This window comes from Pleurodeles waltl, chromosome 8 (genome assembly GCF_031143425.1).
Source record: "Pleurodeles waltl isolate 20211129_DDA chromosome 8, aPleWal1.hap1.20221129, whole genome shotgun sequence".
Lineage (NCBI taxonomy): Eukaryota > Metazoa > Chordata > Amphibia > Caudata > Salamandridae > Pleurodeles > Pleurodeles waltl.
This window is the reverse complement of record NC_090447.1, coordinates 1142249220-1142263856: the sequence shown is the minus strand read 5'-3', so window position 1 is coordinate 1142263856 and position 14637 is coordinate 1142249220. Positions and strand designations below refer to the sequence as shown.

The following is a 14637-nucleotide window of genomic DNA, read 5'->3' as shown; positions in this document are numbered from 1 at the left end:
TCTCTGCAGGGCTTTCAGGTCAGCAGTCCTTCATCTTGGTTCAGGTTGCAGTAATCAGATTTCCTGGGTTCTGGTGTGTTTAGGTCTGGGGGCAGTAGCCAATGGCTACTGATTTGGAGGGTGGCTGCACTCTTTGTGCCTCCTCCCTGATGGGAGGGGGGCACATCCCTAATCCTGTTGGAGGAATCCTCCAAACTCAAGAGGGAGGCTTTCTAAAGGCAGAGGTTACCTCAGCTCAGGACACCATAGGGGCTGTCCTGACTGGTGGGTGACTCCTCCTTGTTTTTCTCATTATCTCCTCCAGCCTGGCCACCAAAAGTGGGGGCAGTGGCCGGAGGGGCGGACATCTCCACTAGCTGGGATGCCCTGTGGCGCTGTAACAAAAGGAGTGAGCCTTTGAGGCTCACCGCCAGATGTTACAGTTCCTGCAGGGGGAGGGGAGGTGAGGGGGTAACCATTCCAAGGAGGCATTTCCTTACACAACCCCCCCGCCACCCCAAGCGAAAGAGGATGAGACTAACCTTTCGCAAGAGAGTCTTCATTTTCTAAGTGGAAGAACCTGGAAAGACCATCAGCATTGGCATGGGCAGTCCCAGGTCTGTGTTCCACTACAAAGTCCATTCCCTGTAGGGATATGGACCACCTCAACAGTTTAGGGTTTTCTCCTTTCCTTTGCAATAGCCATCTGAGAGGTCTGTGGTCAGTTTAAACTATGAAGTGAGTACCAAAAAGATATGGTCTCAACTTCTTCAGGTACCAGACCACAGCAAAGGCCTCCCTCTCAATGGCACTCCAATGCTGCTCCCTGTGGAGTAACCTCCTGCTAATAAAAGCAACAGGCTGGTCAAGGCCATCGTCATTTGTTTGGGACAGGACTGCTCCTATCCCATGCTCAGAGGCATATGTCTGCACAATGAACTGCTTAGAGTAATCTGGAGCTTTCAAAACTGGTGTTGTACACATAGCTTGCTTCAGGGTGTCAAAGGCCGTTTGACAGTCCACAGTCCAGTTCACTTTCTTGGGCATTTTCTTGGAGGTCGGTTCTGTGAGGGGTGTCACTATTGATCCATACCCCTTCACAAACCTCCTATAGTACCCAGTCAAGCCAAGGAATGCTTCTCTTTTTGGAGCTACCCAGTTTAGAATAGTCTGGATCTTGGGTGCGAGTGGCTGAACTTGGCCTCCACCTACAAGGTGTCCACAGTAAACCACAGTACCCTGCCCTATCTGACATTTAGATGCCTTGATAGAGAGGTCTGCTGCTTGCAGGGCCTGCAAAACCTTCTTCAGGTGGACCAGGTGATCCTGCCATTTGGAGCTAAAGACAGCAATATCATCAAGATAAGCTGCACTAAAGGAGTTCAGGCCAGCAAGGAATTGATTCACCAACCTTTAGAAGCTGGCAGGGGCATTTTTAAGCCAAAGGGCATCACAGTAAATTGGTAGTGCCCATCAGGTGTAGAGAATGATGTTTTCTCTTTTGCTCCAGGTGCCATTCTTAATTGCCAGTACCCTGCTGTAAGTCAAAGGTACTTAAGTATTTGGCAGCACCTAATTTATCTATGAGCTCATCTGCCCTTGGAATGGGGTGAGCATCTGTCTTGGTGACAGAGTTAAGCCCTCTGTAGACCACACAAAACCTCAACTCTCTTTTGCCATCTTTTGTGTGAGGTTTGGGGACCCAGACCACTAGGCTATCCCAGGGACTGTCAGAGTGCTCAATCACTCCCAACTCCAGCATCTTGTGGACTTCCACTTTGATGCTTTCCTTAACTTGGTCAAACTGTCTAAATATTTTGTTTTTGACAGGCATGCTGTCTCCTGTGTCCGCATCATGGGTACACAGGTGTGTCTGACCAGGGCTTAAAGAAAAGAGCTCAGCAAATTGCTGGAGGACTTGCCGGCAGTCAGCCTGCTGTTGGCTAGAGAGGGTGTCTGAATAGATCACTCCATCTACTGAGCCATCTTTAGGGTCAGTGGAGAAGAGATCAGGGAGAGGTTCACTCTCAGCTTCCTGGTCCTCATCTGTAACCATTAACATGTTTACATCTGCCCTACCATGAAAGAGTTTGAGGCGGTTCACATGGATCACCCTCTTGGGGGTCCTGCTAGTGCCTAGGTCAACCAGGTAGGTGACCTGACTCTTGTTTTCAAGAACTGGGTAAGGGCCACTCCATCTGTCCTGATGTGCCCTTGGAGCCACAGGCTCCAGAACCCAGACTTTCTGCCCTGGCTGAAACTCAACCATAGCAGCCTTTTGGTCATACCACATCTTCTGGAGCTGTTGGCTGGCCTCAAGGTTTTTGCTTGCCTTTTCCATGTACTCTACCATCCTTCAATGTAGGCCTAGTACATAGTCTACCACATCTTGTTTAGGCTCATGGAGAGGTCTCGCCCAGCCTTTTACAAGTGGTAGTGGTCCCCTAACAGGATGGCCAAACAGAAGTTCAAAGGGGGAAAACCCTACTCCCTTCTGTGGCATCTCTCTGTAGGCGAAAAGCAGACATGGCAAGAGGACATCGCATCTCTTTTTGAGTTTTTCAGGGAGCCCCATGATTATGCCCTTCAATGTCTTGTTGAATCTCTCAACAAGGCTATTGGTTTGTGGATGATATGGTGTGGTGAATTTATAAGTCACCCCACAGTCATTCCACATGTGTTTTAGGTACGCTGACATGAAGTTGGTACCTCTGTCAGAAACCACCTCCTTAGGAAATCCCACTCTGGTAAAAATACCTGTGGGTGCTTTGGCTACTGCAGGGGCAGTAGTGGACCTAAGGGGATTTGTTTCAGGGTACCTAGTAGCATGATCCACTACTACTAGGATATACTGGTTCCCTGATGCTGTGGGAGGTTCCAGTGGACCCACTATGTCCACTCCCACTCTCTCAAAGGGGACCCCCACCACTAGAAGTGGAATGAGGGGCCATTTGGATGGCCACCTGTCTTACCACTGGTGTGACAGGTGACACAGGAGGTGCAAAACTCCTTTACCTTCTAGGACATATTGGGCCAGTAGAAATGGTTGACTAATCTCTCCCATGTTTTGGTTTGTCCCAAATGCCCAGCAAGGGGAATGTCATGGGCTAAGGTCAGAATGAACTCCCTAAACTCCTGAGGCACTACCACTCTCCTAGTGGCACCAGGTTTGGGATCTCTTGCCTCAGTGTAAAGGAGTCCATCTTCCCAATAGACCCTGTGAGTTCCACTGACATTTTCTTTTTCTTGCTCAGCTGCTTGCTGTCTTAGGCCTTCAAGAGAGGGACAGGTTGCTTGCCCCTTACACAGCTGTTTCCTTGAGGGTCCCCCTGGGCCCAAGAGCTCAACCTGGATAGAACATCTTCCTGGGAAGAGAGGTTCTGTTTCTTGTGCTGTGTTGAAGCTGGTTCCCCAGTCTTCTTTCCTTTTCTCTTGGAAGGTTGGGCCATTATCCCAGACTCCAACACTTCTTTTTCACCTTGAGCCCTGCACTGTGCCCTTGTCTTGACACACACCAGTTTAGGGATACCCAGCATGGCTGCATGGGTTTTGCGTTCTATCTCAGCCCATGCTGAGGACTCCAGATCATTTCCAAGCAGACATTCTACTGGGATTGCAGAAGAGACTACCACCTGATTCAGGCTAGTAACCCCCCCCCATTCTAAAGTTATCATTGCAATGGGATGGACTTTAGTCTGATTGTCAGCATTGGTGACTGGATATGTCTGTCCAGGTATTGTCCTGGGGAAACCAGTTTGTCTGTCACCATAGTGACACTGGCACCTGTATCCCTCAGGGCTTCTACTCTAGTCCCATTGATTAGGAGCTGATGCCTGTATTTTTGCATGTTAGGCGGCCACACAGCAAGTGTGGCTAGGTCCACCCCACCCTCAGAGACTAATGTAGCTTCAATGTGAACCCTGATTTGCTCTGGGCACACTGTTGATCCCACTTGGAGACTGGCTATTCCAGTGCCAACTGGCCTTGTCTCCAGTTTGGTGTCCATGCTGAGTACAGATGCGACACCAGGCCTTTTTGGGATCAAAGTTTTTACCCTTATATCCAATTGAGGATTGTGGAGAGGCTTTGGACCCACCCTCCTGAGCATGTTTTTAGGGCCCTGTAGAAGACTCTACTTTTTCCCTTGGATGTCTCAACACTCTTCCCATGGGGAGGCTTTGTGACTCCTTTCTTTTGGTCACCCCCTGTGGAAATCTTGGTCACCCTAGTCTTGACCCAATGGTCTGCCTTCTTTCCCAATTCTTGCGGAGAAATTGGACCTAGGTCTACCAGATGCTGATGCAGTTTCTCTTTGAAACAATTACTTAATAGATGTTCTTTCATAAACAAGTTATAAAGCACATCATAATCATTTACACCACTGCCATTTATCCAACCATCTAGTGTTTTGACTGAGACGTCAACAAAATCAACCCAGGTCTGGCTCGAGGATTTATGAGCCCCCCTGAACCGAATTCTGTACTCCTCAGTTGAGAATCCAAAGCCCTCAATCAGGGTAGCCTTCATGAGGTCATAGGATTCTGCATCTTTACCAGAGAGTGTGAGGCCTGCTAGAGGGGTGACTTACCTATGCCACAGGCAGTGTGAGGTTGGCATGGCACTCTGAGGGGTGTGCCATGTCGACTTAGTCATTTTCTCCCCACCAGCACACACAAGTTGTGAGGCAGTGTGCATATGCTGAGTGAGGGCATAAGACATGCTGCAGCCCTTAGAGACCTTCCCTGGCACCAGGGCCCTTGGTACCAGAGGTACCATTTAAAAGGACGTATCTGAGTGCCAGGGCTGTGCCAATTGTGGAAGCAAAGGTACAGTTTAGGGAAAGAGCACTGGTGCTGGGGCTGCTTAGCAGGCTCCCAGCACACTTTCAATCATAACTGGCATCAGCAAAAGGCAAAAAGTCAGAGGGTAACCATGCCAAGGAGGCATTTCCTTACACTGAGGATCCCCAACACGAGACTCCAAAGGAAACAAGAGTGACTTTTTCATATTGATCATGAGACCAGAGACAGCCACAAATACCTTCAGCCTCTGCAGCAGCGCCGGGTCCGACATGCGGGGATCCCGCACATAGACCAATGTATCATCAGCATACATGGAAATTACGTGTGTTGCCCAACCCACCAGAATCCCCCACTGCACCATCTCGTCACGAAGCCAGATCGCCAGAGGCTCAACCGCCAGAGCAAACAGAAGAGGCGAGAGCGGGCATCCCTGTCGTGTAACCCTTCCATTCTCCCAGATGTTCGAGGTCTCTCCCCCCACACGTACTCGAGCTGTTGGGGCAGTGTGCAGTAGTTGAACCCAAGCGCAAAAGCCGGAGCCAAAACCCATGCCCTGCAATACCTCCAATAGATATTCCCACTCCACTGTATCAAATGCTTTTTCCAAGTCAAGAGACACCAGCGCCAATTCCGACTCCATTCCCTTAGTTTCGTGCAGGATATGCGCCAAGCAACGCTGGTTATAGGACGTACTACGACCTGGTATGAACCGGCATTTGTCTTCGTGCACCAGACCCAGAATCACCCACCAGAGCCTAGTGGCCAAGATCGTGCAGAGTATCTTGACATCGTTGTTTAACATAGTTAGCGGTCGATGTGAGGCGCGATCAGCAGCATCCCCCCCCCCCCGGCTTGAGCAGCAAACACACTATACATTGACACATGGTGTCTGGTAACTTACCACGCCCCCGCACCGCCTCCAAAACTTCCCTAAATCTCTCCCGTAGTGTGGAGGAAAAAGCCTGATACAGCCCCACAGGAAAGCCGTCACTACCGGGAGATTTGGATTTTGGCATTGCCGCCACTGCCTCTCCCACCTCCTCCACAGTGATCAGGAGTTCAAGAGCATCCCTACTCTCTGGGTCTAACCTCAGGAGCCGCAACTGCCACAGAAACTGCCCCACACCACCTTCTGACGAGACAGTGCCAGCCCTACATACCCCTTGGAAGTGGGATGCCAATTCCCGTAGAATGTCCATACGCCCTGTGAGGAGTTCACCCTCAGTGTTCCTAATATGTAGTATCGGCGGAGCCTCCACTTTCCGTTTCAGGATTCATGCTAAGAGTTTACCTGATTTATTGCCTTCTCAATGCAACCGCTGCCTATACCCTCTCAATGTTGTTCTGCTTAGTGTGTCCCAACATGCATTAACCTCCTTGTGTAACCTGAGCTCCTCCCACTTAACCGTGCTCGCTTCGTGCGGCTGCCGCTGTACCTCCCCCAATTTCACCTCTAGGGCCGTAAGATCCTGCTCTAACTGTCTACCACCCCTACCACCATGCTTATGCACTCTACCAGAATGATTGCCTTCATAGTCTCCCATTCCAAGCCACGAGACGCAGTCGTGTTCCAATTCAAGTCCAGATATTGTTTTATGGCAGCACCCACTCTTTTCTGACATCACTGATAAGTCAACAAATCAGCAGGTATACGCCAACCTCGAGCTGTTGCAATGGCAGCCGAACTGGCATGTGATCTGACAGAAACCGACCCAAATGAGTAACATACAGGACATGCCAGCTGTTGAGACCACCCAACAGAAACCTGTCTAGTCGAGAATAAGTATTGTGTTCTGGAGTGACAAGTATATTCTTTACCGTCAGGGTGCCGTTCCCTCCAACTGTCCCAGAGACCCAAGTGTGCCATCACATCTCTAAGAGATTTTACCATCAGTGGTTTGGTTCCCAGCTTCGGCGGGAGGCGATTTAACTCCCCATTTAACACACAATTATAGTCCCCTGCCCAGACCAAGGGCTTATCCACTCTGTCCCCCAAGATCTCAGGTATTCTGGAGTAAAAGAAGAAATCATCCATGTTAGGAGCATATATATTAAGGATCACAATGGGTAGACTATCCAACATGCCCTCCACCAGGACATAGTGGCCCTCCACATCCACCTCACCATATACATGGGTAAAGGGAACCCCCGGGCCACCCACACAGACACCCCACATGCATAGGAAGAAAAGGAGGATGAAAACATCTGTCACCGCCACTTCTTAGCCATTTTATGCGCTTCCTCGTCCGTCATGTGAGTCTCCTGAAGACAAGCAATATGAACCTTGTGCCTTCGGAGGAATGAGTGTACCCTATGGCATTTTGTATAACGTTTAAAGCCCCTGACATTCCATGTCAGCATATTAAGAAGACGACCCATGGCAATACAAGATGGTTCCTCCACCTGGAGGATGCAGCCCACTGTGTGTTACCCCCCCTGCAATGAGACAAAAGAATGACAGGTTGCACACCCCGCATCAATACCCACACTGTGGAATGAACAGTAAACATGAACAAAGCTCCCAACACCCCCAACCCCACCCCGGAAATACAGTAAAACAACCAAAACAGACCATACTGTAAGTCCAGTCCGTAAATGCTGCCAGGACCGCAGCCTGCCAACTTACCAACAAATGGCCTACCACAACTGTGGAGTGACCGCCCCCCTCCCCCTGGCATCAGATCACAAAACTACCCGGAACACCCCAAACCTGAGATCCAAAATGCCAGCAGCGCCCCGGCAGGCCAGGCCCCACCCAGTCCCACATAACCTCTTCAGGACTGACGACAAGCAGCACCACGGCAAGAATAACAGTCAGGTCATTTCGGCAAACCCACCTGCTTCCAAGTCCTGCTCCAAAGCTGTACCTCCAACCGAGTCAGCAGGCACCACCACCATTGTTCCATCTCACTGTATCTCAATTCTGTGACACGATTCCGCCATCCGTTCAGTGCTATGTGACCTCCAGTTCGGGCTTTCCGACCCAGAGGCCCGTCGGGCAACGCCTCCAGATCCCTCCGGTCTACCCGGAGGCACCTTGTCCCACATCTCCAACCATCGCCATACCTCCTCTGGGCGCTCGAAAAAGTGTGATTTCTCGCCCGACAAGACCTTAAAACATGCTGGAAACAGGAGCATGTATCTAATGTTCATGGCTCGGAGGTTCGCCATGACCTCCATGAACCCCTTACGAGAATTCTGCACCTTGTTGGTGTATTGTCTGTATAGATAGAGATCTTGCAGTTCTCGCATAACGCCTTATCCGACTCTCGTGCAGCACATAGAATACAGTCCTGGTCCTTGTAGTTAGCAAGCTGGCAATAATGGCTCTAGGCGGCACACCAGGCCGAGGAGGCGCGACAAGGGCCCTATGGGCATGCTCCACCACAAAGACTCTAGATAGCCCAGTTGGCTGCAGCACATCCTTGATCCAGTTCTCAGCAAATGATTCCGTGGCAGACTCCTCTGCATGCTCCGGAAAGCCCAGCAACCTGACATTGTTCCGCCGGGACCTCCCTTCCGCGTCCTCCAGCCACGCCTTCAGCCGTCCGACCGTGGAGGTGTCCACCAGACATCCTCCTGATCTAAAAGATCGGCTCCCTTGGCCCTGGGGAGTCTCAGGATTGCGGCAGGATTTCACCGGGTACGGGAGCGCACTAGAAGCGTGTCCCGTCGGACATGTTCCTTGGCCACGCCCCAAACTCACTACAAGAGTACCACTGTATGTGCGCTTGCATACACACAGGCGTTGCCCCCCGCCAGGTCACTCTGGTACAATTCTCGTTGTGATCCTGTCTACTCAAGATGACCAAGGGGTTAGCACTCATCTGCACACACCTAACAATCTTTTAAGGTGTTTATCTAGTGCTTATGACATATTTAAATTCTCTATTCGTTATTTATACACCCTTGATCCCGCAAGAGAAGTGTCGACGCGTTTCGGCCTTTAAACTTGTGGCCTCTTCAGGACAGTCGAAGGACACTGGCTCCACTTCCTTAAATCAACACAACCTCATGTTGAATACAACCATCGGGCCAAATTATTTATTTGGCTATTAGTATTATCCTACCGTTTCAAATTAAATTCAACGGTAATGGCACCATGCAGTTCAATGTCTGTTTCATCTTATCCCGCAGGAACTCCTGGCAGCTCTGCCACCCGTGCACTGCCCGCCGATGCCAACGTCTGCGGCTCTGCCCACCAAGCCAGCCGGGAGGAGGTGGAGAGGGCTGGTGGCTGGGGGGAGAAGGAAGCGATCAGTGTCACCGGAGGCAGAGACGTGGTCTCGCACACACGAGCGAGGGCCAAGGCTTCCCCGGGGCAGCGCGCTACAGAAAACCTTCCCGGCTGGCTTGGTGGGCAGAGCCGCAGACGTTGGCATCGGCGGGCAGTGCACTTAAGGAAGTGGAGCCAGTGTCATTCGACTGTCCTGAAGAGGCCACAAGTTTAAAGGCCGAAACGCGTCGACACTTCTCTTGCGGGATCAAGGGTGTATAAATAACGACTAGAGAATTTAAATATGTCATAAGCACTAGATAAACACCTTAAAAGATTGTTAGGTTTGTGCAGATGAGTGCTAACCCCTTGGTCATCTTGAGTAGACAGGATCACAACGAGAATTGTACCAGAGTGACCTGTATGAGTTATTTCGATGGGCATTTCCCATTTGTATGTATTGTTTGTGTCTTGTTGTAAATAATTGTATAGTACACTTTATGTAATCATTTTTTGATTTGACTTGTTATAATTGGAGGTTGTTTTATATTTGTTCTCATGATGAAGTATACATTGCTATTATGTAAATAAATGAATTAACACATATACGGGAAAGTAATTGACCCTACTAACCAAAAGTGAATTTATTGGTTGGTTTAATTAATGTCTAGATTTGTTCCTGCCTGCTATTTTTTGTGAATATGTTCTGGTAGTACCCTAAGCAGGGTGGGATGAAAGGGTACTCCTCTTTTCTTGTAAATAGTGGTTGTGCTAGAGCATGCAGTGGGTGGCAGGTGAAACATAGGCCTAGGCCAGAGCTCGGAATTTAATATTAAGTGGTTTGAACATGAAAACTTCAAGTCTGTCTTTTCAGCAATGTTGCAGCTGAAACTGCACACCAATGATGAGAGGGATCGGGTGATTTAATTTTTGGTCCCTTCGGTCTTGGGGCCTGCATTTGAGGACATTGGCATAACTATGGTGTGGACAGAGTGAGACACAGACACCTTTTTGTTAGAGCATTGTGTTGTAATTAAGCCACACACGGAGTCGTGCGAGTTGAGGGCACATGAAGTTCAATCCTTGAAATAAACGCGATCCTCCTCCCGAGCCAGATAAACACCAACTGACTCAATTGGAATGATCGCCGACACAGCATTCTAATAGAACCAACACTACACATAGAATATAACACATCCCCTCCCTTCCAGTTTTCAAGAAAAACACAATAGACACACACATAAATAAACACAATAATAACACAAACACTAAAAAAACACAATTACATTATATCCTTAAAATGCAAGAGAATTAAAGTTGTGCTAAAAATACATGAAGGCAAAAGAGTTCCAAGACGCAACTTAAATAAATTGTACATAGTCCTGCAAATAACATGGTGGTCTGCGAGTCCTCTGGCTGCGACAACCATCTGTAATGCCATCATATGAAACAGATTCTGCACTCACTTGCTCATGTTACATACCTCTAGCTTCTGAATTAAACATCAGATGTTCTGCTCTCGCACAAGCATTTCCATCTGAATTGGCAACTAAATCTTCATCACTCATAAACACAAAACTGTTATAATCCTTTCTAGAGGAAGAGTTTCCTTGAACTTCCACACCACCATCTTTCCTTCTTTGGTAAACCGCAACCTTTCTTTTATTCCATTTATGACCATTCTCCAACTCCACATGACTTACTCCCACCTTCTTGACTCTAAAAGGACCCCAGAACTTAAAAAGACCACCAATAACTACCATGTCTGATCTTTACCCAAAATCCTTCCATTACATCTTTTCCTCTTAAAATTTTGCTTACACAACTTGTATCACACAGACCACCATTCGACAACCATGCTGGCAGTAGTTTAGAACCTGGCTTCCTTCCCCTCATTCTTTTAAACGGAGTTGCATTCGTAGCTTTATTTGTTGTGGTATGGTGGGCCCAGACCATATCATCTACAATTCCCTTTACATCTTTTCCACTCTGAATACCCATTAATATGATGCCTTTCATTAATCAGTTTATTCCCTCAACCATTCCATTGACTTGGGGATTGTAAAGAGCTGTACGCCTATGAATAATCCCACAGTTCTCTAAAAACATCTTCATCTCATGAGAGGTAAGTTGAGTGCCATTATCAGTTATCAAGACTCTAGGAAAACCTTCCTCCAGAAAGACTTCCTTCAAACCCTCAATAGTACTCTTAGTGCTAATCTCCTGCACAAACTTTACGACCACCCACCTTGAGTGCACATCAACCATGACCACAGCATTTCTGCATATGTTCCCCACACCTTGCATGGGACCAATAAAATCCAAACACACAGTACACCAGGGTAAACCAGGGTCTTCAATAAGTCCCTGAACTCCTTGCGCACCAGTTTTCAATCTTTTTTTGCTCTCTTTACACGTTGTGCAATCTACAAACCACCTTGAAATCATGTCATCCATGCCTGGCCACCAAAAGTATTCCCTGACTCTCTTAGTCATGGTTTGACCCAGATGACCCTCATGTGCCAACACAAAAATCCTCTTTCTTAGACCCTCTGTTGGAATAAACTTGTCATTCCTCATAACGAAATTCAAATCTAGAACAGATAACTCATCCACCAGTTTTAATAAGGTCTCAAGGATGGAAGCACAGTACTGTCCCTCCTTTTACCTTCCACAATCATTCGTACAACACCCTTGAGCACTGAATCCTTCTCCGTAGAAGTCCTCCATTCCTCTGCTGAAAAAGTGCCTTCACCTAAGTCCTCAATGTCACTCAACCAAGCTACTGCACCTTCCTGTTCTTTGAGTAAATCCTCTGCCTTGTCCACACACACTGAGTCCAAAGGCAGCCTAGAGAGACAACCTACCCGAGCATTCTCCCAACCAGGAATATAACTCATACTAAACCGATATTCTTGGAGCCTGGCAGCTAACCTTGCTATTCTAGCAGAACCTTTACCTGCATCCCCAGGACTCAACACTTTAAGTAACGGTTTGTGATCAGAACGTAAAGTGAAATCTATGCCCCAAAGAAAAGTCCTGAAGTACTGCACAGACCACACAGCAGCCAAAGCCTCGCATTCTATCACAAATAATAACGTTTGCACGTCATCAAAGACCACGAAGCAAAAGCCACAGTTGCTTCTTTCCCTTTACATATTTGAGAAAGTACTGCTCCCAGGCCACACGCACTAGTATCCACAGTCAGAATTGTCTTAAGACAAGTATCAAAAGGAGAAACAACACAAGCTTCACAAATGTTTTTTTTCCCAGCATCAAACACAATCTGTTGTTCCCTTCCCCACCTGAAGCTGGACCCCTTCCTCAGCAACATTCTTAAGTTTTCAGTTTTTTTAGCAAAATTATCCACAAACTTGTTGTAATACTCTATTAGCCCCATAAATGAACACAACTGATCCTTGTTACATGGAATGGGTGCTGAACAAATAGCATTTAACAAGTCTTCCTTAGGTCTGTATCCTTCTCCGGAAACAGAATGACCTAGGTAATCAATTTCTTCCACCAAAAATTAGCACTTGTCTCTCCTCAAAGTCAAACCAGCGTCCCTCAATTTGTTTAAAACAGATTTTAGAACAGCCTTATGTTCACTTACTGTCTGACCAAAAATCAAAATGTCATCTTGAAAATTCGTCACTTTCTGCATTCCAGAGAATAAACTCAACATAACTCTCTGAAACACATTCGCTGCAGAAGACAACCCAAAAGGCATTCTGGTGAACTGGAATGTGCCCTCCATGGTTATAAAGGCAGTGAGTGCACGAGACTCGTCATGCAATTTGATTTGATGATATGCACTCCTCATATCCAATTTCGAAAAATACTCCCCCCCCCCCCCCCCCCCCTTTGAGCAGAGACAAGAGTTAATTTATGTTTGGAAGAGGAAAGGAGTCTGTGACCACAAATTGATTTAAACTGCATAAATCCACACAAAAACGAAGATTACCATCACTTTTTTTGTAATAACTACTAGTGTAACCCATGGCGAGGCTTCAACTGGTTCAATTATACTCTGATCCATCATGTCTTGTAACATTTTTTTGACTTTTTCCTTTACCACCAACGGCATGCTCCTCGCTTTGTGTTTCATTGTGACTGCATCCTTTTTCAGTATAATTTTGTGGACCTACCCTTTTAATTCCCCCAACTTTTCATCAAATACACCTTTAGCATCCTCATTAATTTTTTCCTAAGTTTCATCCTCTACCATCAAAACCTTATTATCAGAATGTGGATCAATGATAATGTGCAAGTCATATTGATGCTCCCACCCCAAAATCGATGGTCCAGACTCAGCCACATAAATTTCCCTTCAACACTTCGATGTCCAAACTTAATACAAGAAATAAAATAACCTAAGACATCTCTACCCCTTGATACCCTCTAGGATTTATGTCTTTAGGTAACAAAGAAGCATCATGCCATAACTCGATCCACAATGATTTTGGAATAATAGTATACAGTGAACCAGAGTCCACCATTAGTTCCACTTCCTTGTCAGCGATGGTAAAGATTCCTTTCGGCCTCGTCTCTCTTCCTTTTCCTTTTTCAGAAGCTTGAACTAGTAAGATGCGATCACTAAAACAGCTTTCCTCTGCCGGATCAGCTACAGCAACTCTTGATTTGAAACCATCCTTGCACATCCGAGCAAAATTCCTCCTTGCAACCACACTTCCTGCAGTCTTTATTAACAGCGAAGCACCATTTAGCATCGCTGGTATGAGCAGAGCTCCCACACCTTGCGCAGAATTTAGGTTTTGACAAGATTATATATTTGTTCCCTTGTTTTCTGTTTGCAGCACCACTGTGCTTAGAAAGATTATGTTTCTTCGATATTACTGCCACTTCCTCTTCACCTTCAGTACTTTCACTCCCTTTTTTGTTCATTTCCCGCATGCACATGTCTGATTCTTCTATGATTTTTGCAATGGTAATTGCATCTTTAAGGGAAGGATTCTTTGCTGCCCATAGGCGTTCTTGAGTTTTTTTTACTCCTGAACTGTGCAATAAGTTGGTCCCGAATTAGCTCATCAGACAGGTCCAAATTTGCACTTCACAGATAATTTGCGTAAGCTAGAAACAAAGTCTTCTAACAACGCTCCTTTTTGTGGACTAGTGTACAATTTGTAACCTGACATTACTATATTTTCTTCCTTAGCAAATCTCTTCTCTAACAGTAATTTTTCTTCTTTCATAAACATCACCTAAAGGTTTTCCATCGTCATTCTTCCTATTGAATTGAAGGTTGAAATCTATTATCCAAAAATGGAGTAGGAATGTTATTAGCAGAAGCCATCACAACTCACTGGTAACGTTGTATTTTAGTGTCCCCAGGATGAATACTGAAATTTTCTACCCTCTTCCCCACTTGTTGGTTGCCAAGGTCCTTTCTTTTACCTTAACTAAAGAGGAACTAATGTACTTTCCTCTAATTTGTAGGAAGGGCGGGGTTCACAGTTTCACCAGCTTCCCGATATTGTTCAGTGGCTGAATTGAGACTGACGCTCACAATTAGTCTCGACAATGATGTCTGGAATGACAGGAATGTTAACAGCGTATGAGGACAGCGCAAGCCTCCAGAAACGGTAAGTACATATTTACTAGCGTGCCGATAAAATGCAA

The 14637-nt window shown here is 46.8% G+C and overlaps 1 protein-coding gene across 1 annotated transcript in view; it reads left to right on the top strand.

Moving 5' to 3' along the window:
* Nucleotides 1-14637, top strand: part of SETDB2 (SET domain bifurcated histone lysine methyltransferase 2) — a 1110478-nt gene that overhangs the window by 526407 nt on the left and 569434 nt on the right. Inside the window, exons 15-16 of the mRNA XM_069203525.1 lie at nucleotides 7733-7868; nucleotides 8919-9155. Coding sequence (XP_069059626.1) covers nucleotides 7733-7868; nucleotides 8919-9155 — 373 coding nt within the window. The remainder of the gene's footprint in view (nucleotides 1-7732; nucleotides 7869-8918; nucleotides 9156-14637) is intronic.